The following is a 20,327-nucleotide window of genomic DNA, read 5'->3' on the forward strand; positions in this document are numbered from 1 at the left end:
TGAGCAGGAAGCAGGGAGGGCGCTAAAGGGCAAAGTGTTTGACCAATGGACGGTGTGCAAGTAATGATGAGCGTGTCAGGTAACCAATAAGTGTGTGGATTATGCAACAGAGTCCGCCCGCCAGAGGGGACCGCCCAATGTTCGCGTGGTGGGTGTGTCCCTAGGCCCCTCTCCTCGGTGGCGCCACCACGGCGGTGTCGGGTGGTTCTCAGAGCCAGGAGCGGCGCTCAGGGGCCCGGACCGGCGGCCAGGAGCAGCCCGGAGACTGTAGCATGGAACTGGAAGCCGTACTGAAGGAGCGGGGCGCCTCCGCCGGGGATCCCGCCCGTGTGCTCGGGGCCTGGGTTAAACGTGGCTGGCCGGCCGGGCCCGAACCGGAGCTGAGCGCCGCCATCGAGACCAACGTTGGAGGTCGAGTCCGGGACCTGGAGTACGAGGCGCTGCCAGAGGGATCCACCGTCACCACCCACATGATGGCCGGAGCCGTGGCCGGGATCATGGAGCATTGCCTGATGTACCCTGTGGACTGTGTGAAGGTGAGGGGAGGGGTCATCACTGGAGGGGGAGGGGTCATGGAGCATTGCCTGATGTGGACTGTGTGAGGGGAGGGGTCATCACTGGAGGGGGAGGGGTCATGGAGCATTGCCTGATGTGGACTGTGTGAGGGGAGGGGTCATCACTGGAGGGGGAGGGGTCATGGAGCATTGCCTGATGTGGACTGTGTGAGGGGAGGGGTCATCACTGGAGGGGGAGGGGTCATGGAGCATTGCCTGATGTGGACTGTGTGAGGGGAGGGGTCATCACTGGAGGGGGAGGGGTCATGGAGCATTGCCTGATGTACCCTGTGGACTGTGTGGAGGGGAGGGGTCATCACTTGAGGGGGAGGGGTCATGGAGCATTGCTTGATGTGGACTGTGTGAAGGTGAGGGGAGGGGTCATCACTGGAGGGGGAGGGGTCATGGAGCATTGCCTGATGTACCCTGTGGACTGTGTGAAGGGGAGGGGCCATCACTGGAGGGGGGGGAGCTGCGCGCCCCGTCGTGTTTGGCGGGGGGGGAGCTGCGCGCCCCGTCGTGGTTGGCGGGGGGGGGAGCTGCGCGCCCCGTCGTGGTTGGCGGGGGGGGGGGGGAGCTGTGCGCCCCGTCGTGGATGGCGGGTGGGGGGAGCTGCGCGCCCCGTCGTATATGGCTGGGGGGGAGCTGCGCGCCCCGTCGTGGTTGGCGGGGGGGGGAGCTGCGCGCCCCGTCGTGGTTGGCGGGGGGGGAGCTGCTCGCCCCGTCGTGGTTGGCGGGGGGGGGAGCTGCGCGCCCCGTCGTGGATGGCGGGGGGGGGGGGGAGCTGCGCGCCCCGTCGTGGATGGCGGGGGGGGAGCTGCGCGCCCCGTCGTGGATGGCGGGGGGGGGAGCTGCGCGCCCCGTCGTGGATGGCGGGGGGGGGAGCTGCGCGCCCCGTCGTGGATGGCGGGGGGGGGAGCTGCGCGCCCCGTCGTGGATGGCGGGGGGGGGAGCTGCGCGCCCCGTCGTGGATGGCGGGGGGGGGAGCTGCGCGCCCCGTCGTGGATGGCGGGGGGGGAGCTGCGCGCCCCGTTGTGGATGGCGGGGGGGGGGAGGGGGAGCTGCGCGCCCCGTCGTGGATGGCGGGGGGGGGGGGGAGCTGCGCGCCCCGTCGTGGTTGGTGGGGGAACCTATTCCAGCGAATGAGGACGCTCTGCAAGTGCCCTGTGACCTTGTGCAGTACAGCAAAGAAGGGGGTAAAGCAGGACGCCCTGTGTTGCTTTCTCACCCCCCTCGCTTTGACCCCACAGACCCCGTAGAAGCATGCAGTTGTGGGGCGCTTGCAGAGTGGCCCCGTTTACTTGAATGGGTTGTGATTGGCAGATGGTAGCGCCCACCAACAGGGGGCGTAATTCCTGCTATGGCATGTGTACTTCTTTGGCTGCTGCCACAGCAGCTATTGGGGGCGGTAAAACCATGACTCAACCGCAGGGTTTTACCACCCGCAAACTTAATGCATGAATGAGCCCTAAGGGTGCCGCTACCAAATGCATCTAAGAGCTCATTCACAAGTGCAGCAGACACTGCACCTCCTCTGAAAAGCGATCCGAATGTGTCTGACAGGCGGGGAGGAGGAGATATGTTGTGTCCTTACCACCTGATGGAATCCCACGACTGCGACACGGAATGCACACGACTGCGACACGGAATGCACACGACTGCGACACGGAATGCACACGACTGCGACACGGAATGCACACGACTGCGACACGGAAGTACAGCAATTAGAGGGTTAAGTCCAGTGTAAGAAAGCGGCACTCCGCCCCGTGATTTCTGACTCCTCCCATGTAGGTACGGTTGCCTACCTCTGGTGTAGACTGTGAAGGGAGGAGCTACCAGGGAGGGTCCGTGACTGGAGGGGGAGGGGTTTTGGAGCATTGCCTGATGTAGAATGTGTGAACGTGAGGGGAGGGGCCACCACTGAGGGGGGAGGGATAATGGAGCATTGCCTGATGGACCCAATGGAGTGTGTGAAGGTGGGGGGAGGAGTTACCAGGGAAGCGTCACCACTGAGGGAGGAATAGCTAGGGGGAGGAGTCATCACTGAGTGGGAGGGATTATAATGCATTGCCTGATGTACTCAGTGCACTGTGTGAGGGGGAGGAGTCTCCATCAATCGCTGTGTCCGCCCTCTGTAGGTGGGGGGTGGTATATCTGGAGACATAATTTTGGTGTGAAGTGATTTGTTCCTCGGGGGAGGGTCTCTGCGAGGTGGTTGGGCTCAGTGTGTGATGGGGGATCAGATCTCTGGACTCCTCCTGTATCCCTCAGACTCTTCACAGCTTCCAGGAAGATTCACTCCACTCCTGGCAACCATTGGCTCCTGCTGCTGTCTGTCGGATCCATTGAGGAGTGGGCGGGGCTGAGCCAGGCTATATGTCTGTGGATGTAGGTGGGATTGAGTTCCCCCATTGGAAGTGGCTGACTATAGGAACACCTAGAAGAGGAGGAGCCATGAACGGAGGCCGGATCACCTATTTGTGGCGAATAGTTGAGGTCAGGTTGGTCCTGAGAGTGAAGCTGGAGATCAGCTTTGAGTCATTGATGTGCAGAGGATCCCCCCCCAGGCAGCTATTGATCGTTTCCTACAGCTTCCATCAGTGACTCCACAGGATGGACCATGTGATTGGTAGGAGCCCAGAGGGGAGGAGACTGGGAGCGACGAGGGACCTGATGGAGTTCTATAAAGCTGTATCACTGCCATGGTCGGTGCTGCTGTGGATTGGGATGTCTGCAGGATCCAATGATTTCCATTCCCGCATCCCTCTACCACCTGCCATGTTGGTGAAATGTGACACAGGGTTAGGTTTGTGTTTCTCGGAGGTTGGTTGCCATGGTGACTCAGGATGTCGGGTCCCCTCTATTGTGTGCTTGCTGTGGGAGGGCCCATTGGATGGGATGGGGGGTTGGCAGTGGTGGTGGGATGAGGGTTGGAGGTGGGGTGGGATAGAGGGTTGGCGGTGGTATGGAGCAGCGGTGGGAAGGAGGGTTGGTGGTGGTGAGGTGGATGGACTGGAGGGTTGGCAGTGGGATGGGGGCAATGGGCTGAAGGGTTGGCAGTGGTGGTGGCATGGATGGGATCGTGGGAGGGTTGGCAGTGGTGGGGTGGGATGGAGGGCTGGTGGCGATAGCAGTGGGATGGAGGGTTGGTGGCGATAGCAGTGGGATGGAGGGTTGGTGTCAGTGACGGCATGGATGGGATAGAGCGTTGGCAGTGGTGGGATGGAGGGTTGGTGTCAGTGGCGGCATGGATGGAATGGAGCGTTGGTGATGGAGGGTTGGAGGTGGTATGGGGGCAATGGGATGGAGGGTTGGCAGCGGTGGTGGCATGGATGGGATCATGGAGGGTTGGTGGGATGGAGGGATGGCGGTGGTGGGATAGAGGGTTGGTGGCGGCATGGATGGGATGGAGGGTTGGCGGTGGTGAGATGGCGGGTCGGTGGCAGCATGGATAGGTTGGAGCGTTGGCAGTGGTGGGATGGAGGGTTGGCAGGAGCTGTGCAAGGGAGGGTTGGCAGCGTTGGTGATGGAGGGTTAGAGGTAGGGTGGGATGGAGGGTTGGCTGTGGTATGGGGGCAATGGGATGGAGGGGTGGTGGTATGGATGGGATCATGGGAGGGTTGGAGGGATGGTGGCAGCGGTGGGATGGAGGGTTGGTGGCAGCATGGGTAGGATGGAGCTTTTGGCAGTGATGGGATTGAGTGGTGGAGGGTTGGTGGCGGCATGGATGGGATGGAGGGTTGCTGGCGGCATGGATGGCATGGATAGGATGGAGCGTTTGGCAGTGGTGAGATGGAGGATTGGTGGTGGGATGGATGGGATGGAGGGTTGGTGGCGGGATGGATGGGATGGAGGGTTGGTGGCGGGATGGATGGGATGGAGGGTTGGTGGCGGCATGGATGGGATGGAGGGTTGCTGGCGGCATGGATGGGATGGAGCATTTGGCAGTGGTGAGATGGAGGGTTGGTGGCATGGATGGGATGGATGGAGTGGAGGGTTGGTGGTGGTGGGATGGAGGGTTGGCGGCATGGATGGGATGGAGCATTTGGCAGTGGTGAGATGGAGGGTTGGTGGCATGGATGGGATGGATGGATGGAGTGGAGGGTTGGTGGTGGTGGGATGGAGGGTTGGCGGCATGGATGGGATGGAGCATTTGGCAGTGGTGAGATGGAGGGTTGGTGGCATGGATGGGATGGATGGATGGAGTGGAGGGTTGGCGGCATGGATGGGATGGAGGGTTGGTGGTGGGATAGCGGGGGAAGGGAAGGAAGTGAGGTGACTGTCTCTGAACTGTCCTTTTCTCTCGCAGACCCGGATGCAGAGTCTACAACCTGATCCCGCCGCTCGCTATCGCAATGTGATGGAAGCCTTGTTCAAAATCATCCGCACAGAGGGAATCTGGAGGCCGATGCGAGGAATGAATGTTACAGCGACAGGAGCTGGGCCGGCACACGCCCTGTATTTTGCTTGCTATGAGAAACTGAAAAAGACACTGAGTGACGTCATCCGCCCCGGGGGCAATAGCCATATAGCTAACGGTATTGACAATTGCGCTTACCCCTCCCCCCTGACTGTACCACTGGAGCCCCTACTAATCACAGCGCCCGCCGGGGGCCAGGAAGTGCCCTCCTAGAATAGTCACCCCATAATTCCTAGAACCCCTCACTCAGTAGGTGAGCCGCCATTGGAGGTTCCACCCCCACCTAAGGCGGCATGCGTCAGCGGGAGCCGGCGGTGTATTCATGACTGATGAGGATGAAGGAATTGTAGACTGCCGGCGGCACACCCGCCTTACCATCAATGACAGTATTGCTGAAGCCCCCCATTGGCTGATTGGTCAGCGAATCACAGGAGCCGCTTCGTGCCGCAGGGGAGGGCACTAGAGCGCAGACGTCTCGGCATTGCTGACTTTCCCGCGTCGTGTGCCAGACGCTCACCATCCTGTCTTGGTCGCTCCGCGGATTTCTGGGCCCCGTGAAGAGAGGGCAGCTATTGTCCAATCAGCTTGCTGAGCTCTTTGCTTCATCCGGGATTTCATTCTTTTATGTTGTGTGATCTGAGCTCTCAGGATTGCAGGAACTGATCTGTAAATACTTTCATAGCTCCACCCACAACTGAAAGCATTAGGTGGAGTCTTAGCTAAACTCAGCCAATGGCCAGAGTCCGGGGGGAGGGGCCGTCATTGATCACCTCCCTGCAGATTAGCTGTGCTGACTTCACTGGCTGCTTGCTTGTTCCACTGAATGAGTGTTAGTGATTGGATTGGTATGAAAGTCCGGCAGCTAGCATTGTCAGTGGGTCAGCAGTGGCAGCCACCGGCCGTGGATCTCACTGCTGCCCTCTCTGGTAACTGGTGGAAGGAGCGACTCCGACTCCCAACATGTCCTGGGATGGGGCTAATGGAGAGTAACTGCTGCCATGAGATCCCACCGTATACCCCCCCCTTCCCCTGATATACCTCCCCCCACCGTATACCCCCCCACCGTATACCCCCCCCTTCCCCTGATATACCTTCCCCCACCCGATATACCTCCCCCCACCGTATACCCCCCCCTTCCCCTGATATACCTTCCCCCACCCCACCGTATCTCTCCCCAAACCCCCCCCCCCCGACATACCTTCCCCCTCCACACCGTATACCTTCCCCCACCCGATATACCTCCCCCCACCGTATACCCCCTCCCACCTGATATCTTACCCCCCCACCCGATATACCTTACCCCACCCTATACCTCCCCCCACCATATACCCCCTCTCCCACTGTATATCTCTCCCCCCGATATACCTTCCCCCACCGTATACCTCCTCCCACCTGATATCTTACCCCCCCCCACCCGATATACCTTCCCCCACCCCACCGTATACCTCCCCCACCATATACCCCCTCCCCCACTGTATATCTCCCCCCCACACCGTTTACCTCTCCCCCCCCCCCGTATACCTACACCCCACCACATTCCTGATCACGCCTGCGCCTGGAGCGTCAGTACAGGAACCTGAATGTTGGGTCTCTGCCGGCTTCCCACTGAGGAAAGGGCGGGGCTGCTGGGACAATGCCGGTTCCCTGGCTGTCAATGCTTTCTGTCTGGATATACATGGAGATCTGACCTGTCTGGAGTCCATAGCCATAGGACTGAATGCAGACACAGCCAGGCATCCGGCATTAATAACCGACATCCCCTCCCCCCCCCTCCGGGAACTGGAAGGTTTGGCCTGGAGTCGGACCATGATGAGCTTTAGAGTGAAGCTGACTTTCCCCCCCAGGACAGAGCCACAGCTTCAGCCCCTCCCCCTCCACCATCCCCTCCCCCCAACCCTCTGCTTAGAGAATAGAGGAGGACCTGTCTGAGGTCACATGACTGATGAATTCTCCCCCCCCCCCCCCTCGTGATCCTACTGGTCATCCAATCCCCACTCCTTTCACTTGCTGCCCTTACCCCCGAGTGTTGGGGGGTCCCCTCTGGCTTTGTGCGGGGGAGGGGAAGGCCAGTATGTTCTGCTGGGGTGTCCTGGAGGATGCGTTGCTTTGGCCTACACAGGGGAATCCCGGGCTGGTTTGGGATTCTGTATCCAGTGTTCAGGCCGAGCCGCAGAGCATAGACATGGAGCTGGACTGTAGGAAGGAACAGGGTGGCTGGTTCCCCATGGTTCTCTGTGTGTTGGCTTGGTGTCTTCCCTCACCCTGCAATCTGCCCCCCCCAGGTAGGGGTCACTCCATTGGGCGCTCCTCCGGGGTCTCCTGACCTCCGCTGGACGGAGTCTTCTGGGGTTCCCAGTCCTCTGATCTCTTTGCTGTGAGGATTCTGAGGGCCCATTCCTTATATCTGCAATCAGGTGGAGGGGCAATGCCGGCACAGTCCAGGGAGCCGCCTCCAGCCTGGACTTCACCAATGGGTGGAGATTAATAGAAGGGGGAGGGGCATCTCCCAACAATGAACCCCGTCCTGGTCACATCGCCCCCCCCCCCTTTCCCGGTGAAGGTTGGGTCGGCGTTTTCACTTTACAGAGAATTTCTTGGGCTGGAAATGACCTCCAAGGAGACGAGGGCAGCAATAAAGAGAACCCTCCACCACATATTCAAATTTAGGGAAACCATTTTGGCCGGAGTTCCTCTTTACTTGGTAACTTTAGCAGTGATAACCCAGCAATGTGTGCAGTGATATCTGAGAATTGATTGGTCAGGGCTCTTCCTTCTATGGAGCGGAGGAATTGCTCTTCTCTGAATCACTCTTCAGGTGACTGTGTCAGTGAAGGGAGACGTTCACATACATTGGGGATTTGCAGGCCAATAGACCGCAGTGTGGCTGCACTCAGCTGTGTATGGGGGGGGGGGGGAGCTTTGTGGAGAATGCCCCTGTGGAAATGAGTGCAGCCTGTTTACCTTTAGTCCCCCACCTCCTGCTCCAGCAGTCTTTACTATGTAGTCCAGAACCCCCCCTTCACCAGCTCCTCAACCTCCTGTACTTGTCCCCCCAGCTCTGTTCTATAAACGAGCCGTATTTCTGTTTTGATTGGTCGCTGAGACTTTGGATCTCGCATCTTATTTCTCTCATTGAGGCCATTATAAAGATGGTGGAGTGTCCATAATGGCCTGGGCTCCTTGGGGGAGTGTCCATAATGTCCTGGGCTCCTTGGGGGAGTGTCCATAATGTCCTGGGCTCCTTGGGGGAGTGTCCATAATGGCCTGGGCTCCTTGGGGGAGTGTCCATAATGTCCTGGGCTCCTTGGGGGGAGTGTCCATAATGGCCTGGGCTCCTTGGGGGAGTGTCCATAATGTCCTGGGCTCCTTGGGGGGAGTGTCCATAATGGCCTGGGCTCCTTGGGGGGGAGTGTCCATAATGGCCTGGGCTCCTTGGGGGGGAGTGTCCATAATGGCCTGGGCTCCTTGGGGGGGAGTGTCCATAATGGCCTGGGCTCCTTGGGGGGGAGTGTCCATAATGGCCTGGGCTCCTTGGGGGGGAGTGTCCATAATGGCCTGGGCTCCTTGGGGGGGAGTGTCCATAATGGCCTGGGCTCCTTGGGGGGGAGTGTCCATAATGGCCTGGGCTCCTTGGGGGGGAGTGTCGATAATGGCCTGGGCTCCTTGGGGGGGAGTGTCGATAATGGCCTGGGCTCCTTGGGGGGGAGTGTCGATAATGGCCTGGGCTCCTTGGGGGGGAGTGTCGATAATGGCCTGGGCTCCTTGGGGGGGAGTGTCGATAATGGCCTGGGCTCCTTGGGGGGGAGTGTCGATAATGGCCTGGGCTCCTTGGGGGGGAGTGTCCATAATGTCCTGGGCTCCTTGGGGGGAGTGTCCATAATGTCCTGGGCTCCTTGGGGGGAGTGTCCATAATGGCCTGGGCTCCTTGGGGGGGAGTGTCCATAATGGCCTGGGCTCCTTGGGGGGGAGTGTCCATAATGGCCTGGGCTCCTTGGGGGGGGGAGTGTCCATAATGGCCTGGGCTCCTTGGGGGGGAGTGTCCATAATGGCCTGGGCTCCTTGGGGGGGAGTGTCCATAATGGCCTGGGCTCCTTGGGGGGGAGTGTCCATAATGGCTTGGGCTCCTCAGGGATTCCACCAATGGGGATTGATGGACAGACCGACATGCCGGAGGAATTTTCTGAGAGATTCAATGAGTACCGACCTGAAATGGAAATAATGTTTTTGGGAAGAATTGACCTGAACTCCGCCCATTACTGCACTCTTATTTGTGGGTGGAGTTATTCTTTGTAGCAGGTTTGGGATTAATTTTATCATTTTATTTCTATCACCCAAATTTCCTCTTTTTAAATAAAAGTGAAGGTGTCAGTAGAACAGGGTCGACCCCCTCCCCCCAATTCTATCAAGAAGAGATCTCACCAGCCCCCTGGGCCGTCCAATCACCAGCCCCCTGGGCCGTCCAATCACCAGCCCCCTGGGCGCTGATTGTGAGTTTATCGCCACCTGCTGGTGACATCTTGTAGCACAACCTTAAAGGATTAGTCCACTATGTCCAATATGTTACATGTTCCCCCCTTTACATGTTCCTGGAGACAAAAATAATAAATACACATCTTTTACCTGCAAAAAAATGTGCATTTATTAATTTTGTCCAAAAGGTGAACTTATCCTTTAAAGGGTCAGTCCACCCCAAAGTGACTTGTAGGTGGAGCCCAGGGGAGGTACTTCCTGTTTTGTTGGGGATATTGTCAGTCAGATGGCTCTGTGTTCGGCTTTGCCCCCACACAGTATTCTGCGCCCTCGCACATAATATAGAATCCTTTATTGGGGAGTCGGACTCTGCGGTACTTGGCACAATGCTGGGAAATCATTTTCCAGGTACTGGCCCTTTAGGAGTAATTGTTCTTTGGTGGTGGGTCTACCAGATACTTCAGACAACGTCCAGAGGCTGTGAGAGGTAAGGGGTCCCCTCGTCCCCCCAACATTCTAGAATCATTACTATTGAAGGAAGGACCCTTTACCTGCAGGAGCTCCAAATACTTTCCCAGAGGAGAGCTCAGAGCAGAAATGGGGAGATCTGTTACTACAGATTGTGGGAGCCGCTGGTAATTCCTGGAGAGAACATGAAGGTATTGCAGTGTACAGAGGCGGGGGATGAGTGTCACCTGGAGGAATCAGGCATTCAGAGTGACACCATCAGTGGGGTCATAGAGGTGGGGGATGAGGTCACCTGGAGGAATCGCATTCAGAGTGACACCATCAGTGGGGTCATAGAGGTGGGGGATGAGGTCACCTGGAGGAATCGCATTCAGAGTGACATCATCATTGGGGTCATAGAGGCAGGGGATGAGTATCACCTGGAGAAATCAGGCATTCTGAGTGACACCATCATTGGGGTCATAGAGGCGGGATGAGTGTCACCTGGAGGAACCGGGCATTCTGAGTGACACCATCATTGGGGTCATAGAGGCGGGATGAGTGTCACCTGGAGGAACCGGGCATTCTGAGTGACACCATCATTGGGGTCATAGAGGCGGGATGAGTGTCACCTGGAGGAACCGGGCATTCTGAGTGACACCATCATTGGGGTCAGAGAGGCAGGGGATGAGTTTCACCTGCAGGAATAAGGGCATTCAGAGTGACATCATCATTGGGTGTCATAGAATCGGGGGATGAGTAGACTGACTTGGGATTTACAATTGGAGAAGAATTTATTTCCATCCTTTCAGTGTTGAATCTGACAAATGGTACCGTGGATACTTCTGAAGATCCTTAAAGGGGAACTCTGCATAGTGGTTGTAAGCAGAGAGGATTGGGATGGGGTCAGAGTATTACTACTTCCCCACACAATGTATTTGCAGTTCTGCTCCTCCTGCCACCCAGCAGTATGGGAAATGTCCAGCCATGGTGTTCCTGAGCCCGCCAGCCTGACCCAGGAGTCTGTGGACACATCAAAGGGGCTGACAAAAGGGTGGAGCTGTAATGGGTGCCCTGGGGTTGGTGGAGGGCTGCAGCTGGCATTGCATTGAGTGGTGGAGTTTAGTGATGGACCTTCTCGGTCAGGAATGTTTATACAGCAGGGGAGGGGTGAGCCCTCTGCAGGGGAGGGAGGGATCAGCACAGGCAGGGGAGGGAAGGGGTGAGCCCTCTGCAGGGGAGGGAGGGATCAGCACAGGCAGGGGAGGGAAGGGGTGAGCCCTCTGCAGGGGAGGGAGGGATCAGCACAGGCAGGGGAGGGAAGGGGTGAGCCCTCTGCAGGGGAGGGAGGGATCAGCACAGGCAGGAAAGGGAAGGGGTGAGCCCTCTGCAGGGGAGGGAGGGATCAGCACAGGCAGGGGAGGGAAGGGGTGAGCCCTCTGCAGGGGAGGGAGGGATCAGCACAGGCAGGGGAGGGAAGGGGTGAGCCCTCTGCAGGGGAGGGAGGGATCAGCACAGGCAGGGGAGGGAAGGGGTGAGCCCTCTGCAGGGGAGGGAGGGATCAGCACAGGCAGGAAAGGGAAGGGGTGAGCCCTCTGCAGGGGAGGGAGGGATCAGCACAGGCAGGGGAGGGAAGGGGTGAGCCCTCTGCAGGGGAGGGAGGGATCAGCACAGGCAGGGGAGGGACGGGGTGAGCCCCGGCCATTGAAGGGTCAGCCAAGATGGGAGGAGGGGGTGAGCCCCCTGCAGGGGAGGGAGGGTTCAGCCCTGGCGGGGGGGGGGAGGGGTGAGCCTCCTGGCAGGGGAGGGAGGGGTCAGCCCGGGGACGGAAGGGGTGAGCCCCCTGCAGGGGGAGGGGTTAGCCCTGGCCATTGAAGGGTCAGCCCAGACGGGAGGAGGGGGTGAGCCCCCTGCAGGGGAGGGAAGGGGTGAGCCCCCTGCAGGGGAGGGAGGGAAGGGGTGAGCCCCCTGCAGGGGAGGGAGGGATCAGCCCAGGCAGGGGAGGGGGGGATCAGCCCAGGGAGGGAAGGGGTTAGCCCCAGCCATTGAAGGGTCGGCCCCGGCAGAGGAGGGATTTTGTACAGATTTGGTTCTCTTGCTCACTTGTGACAGTTTTTGTCTTCCAGGGGCCGCTGGCTGCGTAGCGACGCTGTTACATGACGCAGCGATGAATCCCGCTGAAGGTGAGTTGATTTCGGGGCTGCAGAACACCGGAGGCAGAATGATGGGGGGGGGGGTGTTCTCCCAGCAATGTGTTCCTCTATTGGACTCCCTCCACTTGGCCAATCCGTACGTCTCTGTCTATAGAGGTGCTGATTGGTTCTCTCATTGATGTGTCCCTCAGCATTACTCACCCTAAACTTCAGCTTTAAACATACAAGAAGGTGTGGCCAGCCGTGGATTTTCTATTGGGGGGGTTATACAGCCCCCCATGTCGTGTACGATTACCCGCAGGCGGCTCCTGATGAATGGCTTCCCTGCCTCCTGCTGTATATTGTCCTGAGCGGCCATCTCTGGGTGTCACTTCTGCAGAAAGTCGTGCCGCTCGCCCGCCCCCTTCTGTTCTCTACCATTCATATTACTTGTACAAGATGCATCGTTTTCTGTGATTGGAGGAGCAGCTGAATGGCAGGATCTCCAATGCCCCTCCATAGAACACAATGCATTGTGGGAGTAGTGATCTCAGCAATGTGATTGGCGGAGAGGGCAGAAGCGGGTGAGCGAACTGCACAACATTTATCTGTAGCAGCGGCTGCTATTAACTCTCCGCACCAGAAGATATCCAGCGACTATAAAGGAGGAACTGCGGGGAAGAGGAACCTGAAGAAGCTGCTTGCAGATAATGGGATTCCCGACATCACACATACAGTGAAGGAAATGTGTATTTGTTCCCCTGCTGATGGTGAATGTTCGCCCCTCACACAGAAACGATCGGTCTAACAATGGAATGTTCGCCCCTCACACAGAAACGATCGGTCTAACAATGGAATGGTCGCCCCTCACACAAACGATCGGTCTAACAATGGAATGGTCGCCCCTCACACAGAAACGATCGGTCTAACAATGGAATGTTCGCCCCTCACACAGAAATGATCGGTCTAACAATGGAATGTTCCCCCTCACACAGAAATGATCGGTCTAACAATGGAATGTTCGGTGTAACACTGAGAGACAGAATACAACAACAAATTCAGCAGAAATGCGTCTAACAAATGACGGATCTGCAAGTTCATGAGGGAAAGAAGGATTTGATCCCCTTCACAAAACATGACTTAGTACTTGGTGGCCAATCCCTTGTTGGCAATCACAGAGGTCAGACATTTCCTGGAGTTGGCCCCCAGGTTCGCACACATCTCAGGAGGGATTTTGGCCCACTCCTCTTGGCAGATCCTCTCCAAGTCATTATGGTTCGGTGGCTGACGTTTGGCAACTCGAACTTTCAGCTCCTCCACAGATTTTCCATCGGATGAAGGTGTGGAGACTGGCTAGGCCACTCCAGGACCTTAATGTGCTTCTTCTTGAGCCGCTCCTTTGTTGCCTTGGCCGTGTGTTTTGGGTCATTGTCATGCTGGAACACCCATCCACCACCCATTTTCAATGCCCTGGCTGAGGGAAGAAGGTTCTCACCCAAGATTTGAGGGTACATTGTCCCGTCCATCGTCCCTTTGATGCGGTGCAGTTGTCCTGTCCCCTTAGCAGAAACCCCCCCACCCAAGCAGAATGTTTCCACCACCATGTTTCACAGTTGGGATGGTGTTATTGGGGTCATAGGCAGCATTCCTCCTACTCCAAACACGGTGAGTTGAGTTGATGCCAAAGAGCTGGATTTTGGTCTCCTCTGACCACAACACTTCCCACCAGTCCTCCTCGGCATCATTCAGATGTTCAGTGGCAGACTTCAGACGGGCTGGACATGGGCTTTCTTGAGCAGAGGGACCGTGCGGGCACTGCAGGATTTCAGTCCTTGTCGGCGTAGTGTGTTACCAATTGTTTTCTTGGTGACTGTGGTCCCAGCTGCCTGGAGATCATTGACAAGATCCTCACGTGTAGTTCTGGGATGATTCCTCACTGTTCTCATGATCATTGACACTCCACGAGGTGAGATCTTGCATGGTGCACCAGACCTAGGGAGACTGACACTTGTTTTGTGTTTCTTCCATTTGTGAATGATTGCACCAACTGTTGTCACCTTCTCACCAAGCTGCTTGGCCATAGTTTGGTAGCCCAGTCCAGCCTTGTGTAGGTCTACCATCTTGTCCCTGACCTCCTTGGACAGCTCTTTGGTCTTTGCCATGGTGGAGAGTTTGGAATCTGATGGTTTGATGGCTCCTGTGGACAGGTGTCTTTTATACAGGGAACACAATGAGATTAGCAGCACTCTCTTTAAGAGACTGCTTCTAATCTCAGCTTGTTACCTGTATGAGAGACACCTGGGAGCCAGAAATCCTGCTGAATGATAGGGGATCAAATCCTTCTTTCCCTCATGAACATGCAGATCCGTCATCATTTGTTAGACGCATTTCTGCTGAATTTGTTGTTGTATTCTGTCTCTCAGTGTTACACCGAACATTCCATTGTTAGACCGATCATTTCTGTGTGAGGGGTGAACATTCCATTGTTAGACCGATCGTTTCTGTGTGAGGGGTGAACATTCCATTGTTAGACCGATCATTTCTGTGTGAGGGGCGAACATTCCATTGTTAGACCGATCGTTTCTGTGCGAGGGGCGAACATTCCATTGTTAGACCGATCGTTTCTGTGCGAGGGGCGAACATTCCATTGTTAGACCGATCGTTTCTGTGTGAGGGGCGAACATTCCATTGTTAGACCGATCGTTTCTGTGTGAGGGGCAAACATTCCATTATTAGACCGATCGTTTCTGTGTGAGGGGCGAACATTCAACATCAGCCGAGGAGCAAATACGCATTTCCTGCACTGTAACTAATCTGCATTCTTGCGAAAATACAGCAAGAATTCCAAATCGTCCGATCAGTCTACAAATATACCTGAAATATCGGTAAAGCCAAAACATTTCTCATGTTACATCGGTATGAACGGGGCCCGGCCCCTGCACGCGCCCGGCCCCTGCACGCGCCCTCCGCGCCCGGCCCCTGCACGCGCCCTCCGCGCCCGGCCCCTGCACGCGCCCTCCGCGCCCGGCCCCTGCACGCGCCCTCCGCGCCCGGCCCCTGCACGCGCCCTCCGCGCCCGGCCCCTGCACGCGCCCTCCATGCCCAGCCCTGTATATTATCCGTACTCTCAGGATTGATTTTGGGCTTCCATGTCCCATTCATGAGATTTCCCATCATTCCTTGTCCACACAGTGAAGAGATCTCTCCAAAGTGAAGAGAACAAAAAATCTCTGAAAAGTTGTCAGTGAGAAAAGCGACCCTATTAGATTTGACTCTCCTCTGGTGACAACTGGCATTTCGTTAGATTTCTGCTGACTTCCAGCCCCTGGTGACAATAACCAGACAGAGGAAAGGTGGAGAGTATCCCTGATGGGGACACCCTGGAGGGCGCTAACCATTCATATTGTTTTCCTTTCCAGAACCATTTATATTAATTACTTTCAAATGCTGCTGTAAATCCAGACTAATATTTTCCTAGCTGGGCATTCAGGGCTCAGTCTGCCAAATATTGGCCACAGACTGGCCGGCTGAGTCTTGTCTGTCTTTCAGATGGGCATTGTGTTACTTCCCGACTCTGTTCCCATCCTCTCAATCCTGCGGAAAGAGGGTCACCTCTCGTATTTCTGAGTTGGGAAGGTCAGAATCTCTGATTTAGAGGTCTCTGGGGTCCTGCTGGATGACAACAGTAAATGGGGGAGGCTAAACCCCAATGAAACGGTCGCATGAAGGGCCAGTAATGGGATTGTAGTCATCTCTAGTCGGCAGGATAGAAGGCAGAATGGCCCGGGGGAGGGGTTGTACTTTTATAGTTTACTCCTATCCCAACCCACAGCACCAGAAGAAGAGTTCTAGGACTTGTAGCCATCAGGAAACCCCTCTATGTACAGTAGGGGGGAGGCTCGGACCCCTGCTAGCTTGTTGTTGGTGTCCCTGTTGGAGATTTTTCTATCTAGCTGACACCTAAACCTGGCAGAGATTCTGGCCTTTCCCTGCTCTATCCTAATCTGAAGAAAGGGGTTGGCTGGAGATCTTTAAGCTGACGTGTCTTGGGATCCTCAGTAATGTCCTGTCATTTCTTCTCCCAGTGATCAAGCAGAGGATGCAGATGTACAACTCGCCGTATCGGAGAGTGACGGACTGTATGAGAGCCGTGTGGCGGAATGAGGGTGCTGGTGCCTTTTACAGAAGCTACACGACGCAGCTGACCATGAACATCCCCTTCCAGGCCATACACTTTATGACCTACGAGTTCATGCAGGAGCACCTAAATCCCCAGAGACAATACAACCCAACCTCCCATGTGCTGTCCGGTGCCTGTGCTGGGGCGGTGGCTGCTGCCGTTACAACACCACTGGACGTTTGTAAAACCTTACTGAACACACAAGAGTCGTTGGCCTTGAATTCCTCCAACATTAGTGGACATATCACCGGCATGGCGAATGCCTTTAGGACGGTTTATCAAGTGGGCGGTGTCACTGCCTACTTCCGAGGAGTTCAGGCCAGAATCATCTATCAGATGCCCTCCACAGCCATTGCATGGTCTGTGTACGAGTTCTTCAAATACATCATCACCAAGCGCCAGGAGGAGAGGAGGGCAGCTCACTGAGGCGCCATACCAAAGCACAGCCGTTCGATGTTCCAGGACGGGGTTCCTGAACTGTCATCAGCCTGCAAGATCTGCCTTTCTTTTATTGTTTTATCTAAGCTGTTCTTAGCGTGCGGAGAGGTCTCTGTCCTCCATCGCTGTCCCTTAATACAATGCACAGAACACAGACCGTAGGTGTTGTTCTTTACCAGGTTCTGCCTTATGGTCACTTTGTAGCACCTTCTAAAGTGACAAATCTCTGAGACCCTCACTGGATGGCAGGTGTAAAGGACTGAAGAGAGAACCGTTCTTGTTGCCTATAGCAGTTAGTTCCATTTCTGTGCCTGGCTGGAAACCTGAAGTGGGCGATATGGCTGCCATAGCAAGGCTGGCCTGAGCCACAAATCCAATACACACAAAAGGTAGAGCTGCCAACTTTTACTTTGTTGGATACATTCTGGTTGGCATAAGTCTCTGGTGTTATAAAAAATTTCAGGCCACAATTGCTGACTACCCCTTGAAATGCAGATTGCGTGTCATGCTGATCTTCTGACCTTCGTAGTGATCAGTGACCTGGAACACGCAAACCAATAAAAAGTGTGACCTCATTTGTTGCATCCTTTCCAGGTCAGAGACTCATGTTTGAAGTCAAAGACGGCCAGACATCAGGCATTTTCAGTAGGTCATTAAAGCCAGTCTTAAAATTTATACCCTGGCCAATTTTCCCAAGGGCCCATGCCCACCATTTGAACTTACACACGTGTTGCCATTAAAATCAATGAAAACTGGTGGGTGACATGTCATAGATTTTGATGGCAATAGAAAATATGTGCATTGAACCGGCTTCAAAGGAAATCCATTATGGTGCAACATACCTGTGTGAGAAGCTGCGGGTGGAAGGGTTTTCTATGTCCTGGGATCTGTTTCTGGGACAATGATGTTGAGTTTTTGCTGCTGGGGAGTGCAGCAGTCTGTGGCTTTGTGCTCAGGTATTTTGCTTCGGGTTGGTTCCCATTTAAAAGTGTTCCATGGATTTGGCTCTCTTCTACATGAAGTATTCAGCCCCCCCCCCCCCGTACCTGGGCCACCAGAACTGTTCTTTCTTCAGGACGTTTTATACCAAAGGTCAGCTTAGTTTTGGCCTAAAGTTCCCGTGTCATTATTCTGCCTTTCTACCAATTGTTCCTCTACATGGAATCTCTGGAGGAGTAGAGTCACTCTGATATAATTTGTCTCTAACTTTAGACTGCAGGATCCCTCCATGTCTCTACTTGGGTTCCTTATGTGTTTTTACTCCTCAGATTTGTCTATTATGGCTGTATTCAGGAGGGTAACCAAGGGAAAGGTGAAGCTTTTGGCTCCAGTCCATGCACTCAGTATATCTAGCCAAAGTCTTGGCTGCAGACGTACAAGAAAACTGCAAGGCCGTTGTCAACACGCACACTATAAAGCACTTCAACCATTATGGGGCTGCAGCCTTCTAGGTTTTGTTAATCCTAAAACTTTCTAGTGGGGATCATTTGTGTATTTTCATTGGTTGAGCTGCCCTTTTACTTTTTTTTTCTTTTTCTTCTAAGACCATTCTGTGTTCTTTGCCAATGTTCAGAAACCCCCAGAAAACAATTCAGTCCCCACAGTATAGCCCACTGATAGAACAAAATCGCTCCTTTTTAAGATCAGTTCAAGAGTTGGGTGTCTGAATGGAGCATGGACCAGTAATGGGGAAAAAGAGCAGACAGCTAGGAATGGCGGTGTGTAGAATCCTATGTATGGGTATGTAGGCCACGGGAGAGCTGGGAATGGCGGTATGTAGAGTTTCATGCATGGGTATATAAGCCATCAGAGAGATGGGAATGGAGGTGTGTAGGGTGCTATGTACGGGTAGATAGGCCATCAGAGAGATGGGAATGGAGGTGTGTAGGGTGCTATGTACGAGTATATGGGCCATCAGAGAGTTGGGAAGGGCGGTGCGTAGGGTCCTTTGTACGAGTATTTAGGCCATCGGAGAGCTGGGAATGGCGGTGCGTAGGGTCCTATGTCCAAGTAGATAGGTCATCGGAGAGTTGGGAGTGGCGGTGTGTAGGGTCCTATGTCCAAGTAGATAGGTCATCGGAGAGTTGGGAGTGGCGGTGTGTAGGGTCCTGTGTATGAGTATATAGGTCATCGGAGAGTTGGGAGTGGCGGTGTGTAGGGTCCTGTGTATGAGTATATAGGTCATCGGAGAGTTGGGAGTGGCGGTGTGTAGGGTCCTGTGTATGAGTATATAGGTCATCGGAGAGTTGGGAGTGGCGGTGTGTAGGGTCCTATGTCCAAGTAGATAGGCCATCGGAGAGTTGGGAAGGGCGGTGTGTAGGGTCCTGTGTATGAGTATATAGGTCATCGGAGAGTTGGGAGTGGCGGTGTGTAGGGTCCTATGTCCAAGTAGATAGGCCATCGGAGAGTTGGGAAGGGCGGTGTGTAGGGTCCTATGTACAAGTAGATAGGCCATCGCAGAGTTGGGAGTGGCGGTGTGTAGGGTCCTGTGTATGGGTAGATAGGCCATCGGAGAGCTGGGAATGGCAGTGTGTAGGGTCCTATGTACAAGTAGATAGGCCATCGCAGAGTTGGGAGTGGCGGTGTGTAGGGTCCTGTGTATGGGTAGATAGGTCATCGGAGAGTTGGGAAGGGCGGTGTGTAGGGTCCTGTGTATGAGTATATAGGTCATCGGAGAGTTGGGAGTGGCGGTGTGTAGGGTCCTGTGTATGAGTATATAGGGCATCAGAGCTTTACTGATCTGGCTGATTGATGGAGAAGCAATTCTGGTTCCAGTACAATGACAAGGTTGTCCAGCAGTCTAATTGCTGCGCACTCATTGTTCTTCCATCATTTGCACCACTTATGTTCCTTTGACTGCATGGTGATGGGTGTCAGCATGGAGTGAGTCTTGAATTAATTGTAATAATCTGGTGGATGAAATGTATGAACAGCCTTCAGGCAGCTCTGTCCGGAATGTCAGACACGTTTGTCCGGTACTCAGTGACTGTATAGGAAGGTGTGATGGTGGGATTCTTCTGCTGCTCTCAAGGCATCACCCAAAGCTGTAAACGCATGTCCTGGTCCAGATTAAAGCAAAACCTAAGACAGTAAATAACGCTTCCAGTGTCTGAATTACACATTGCTTTATTCCCTGGGGGGGGGGGGGGGGCTCAGATACAAAAGTTGTGTTTTCAGACCCCCTCCTCTCCTTCCTAGGGTAAGAGACTGGATATTCACATTTTCTAGAGAACATTGTCTGGTCATCAGATGATGGCCTCATGGTGCTCATATGGGCCTTGTCCATACAGGGGGGGATTGCTAAGACTGCAGAGTGCCAAAACCGGTGCAGCTCTGACTAGAAACCAATCAGCTTCCAGGTTTACTGAACAAGCTGAAGGTAGAAGCTGATTGGCTCCCATGGAGAGCTGTGCCAGATTCTGCACCCTCCAGTTTTAGTAAATCTCCCCCACAGGTGTCGGACTAGGATTAGGGCGCTGTGTAGTGGAAGCTCCTCTCCTCTGTGACTTCATTGAAGGTTCCTCACCAATGCTGCCGCTTCAGCTGATGTATCTCCAGCAGCTGGCTGGATCAGTGTTTGCTAAGCCTTGCTTTGAAGGCCAAACTCCTCTGGACTGGAGGAGGGTTACCCTGGAATATGACCAAGTGTTTGCCAAAGAGCCCTTTCCAGACCCCGAAGTGGGGTG

General features: G+C 55.0%; 1 protein-coding gene across 1 annotated transcript; it reads left to right on the plus strand.

Annotated features, from left to right (window-relative positions):
• The first annotated feature begins 133 nt into the window (after positions 1-133).
• On the plus strand, positions 134-19,738 carry SLC25A28 (solute carrier family 25 member 28). Its single transcript, XM_089687530.1, has 4 exons — positions 134-536; positions 4,864-5,092; positions 12,018-12,074; positions 16,109-19,738. Exons 1-4 carry the CDS (start codon positions 273-275, stop codon positions 16,627-16,629), a joined length of 1,071 nt encoding a protein of 356 aa, XP_089543656.1. The 5' UTR covers positions 134-272; the 3' UTR covers positions 16,630-19,738.
• Positions 19,739-20,327: the final 589 nt, after the last annotated feature.

The sequence above is a fragment of the Staurois parvus genome, unplaced genomic scaffold, assembly GCF_062004578.1.
Source record: "Staurois parvus isolate SC_StPar_1 unplaced genomic scaffold, SC_StPar_1.0 ptg000427l, whole genome shotgun sequence".
In the NCBI taxonomy this organism is placed as follows: domain Eukaryota; kingdom Metazoa; phylum Chordata; class Amphibia; order Anura; family Ranidae; genus Staurois; species Staurois parvus.

Excerpts from the sequence above, each read along its gene's own strand:
- SLC25A28 (XM_089687530.1), top strand. The coding sequence starts at position 273 with ATGGAACTGGAAGCCGTACTGAAGGAGCGGGGCGCCTCCGCCGGGGAT. Across the intron at positions 537-4,863 it reads ACCCTGTGGACTGTGTGAAG|ACCCGGATGCAGAGTCTACA; the intron begins GTGAGGGGAGGG and ends TTTCTCTCGCAG. Across the intron at positions 12,075-16,108 it reads AGCGATGAATCCCGCTGAAG|TGATCAAGCAGAGGATGCAG; the intron begins GTGAGTTGATTT and ends TTCTTCTCCCAG.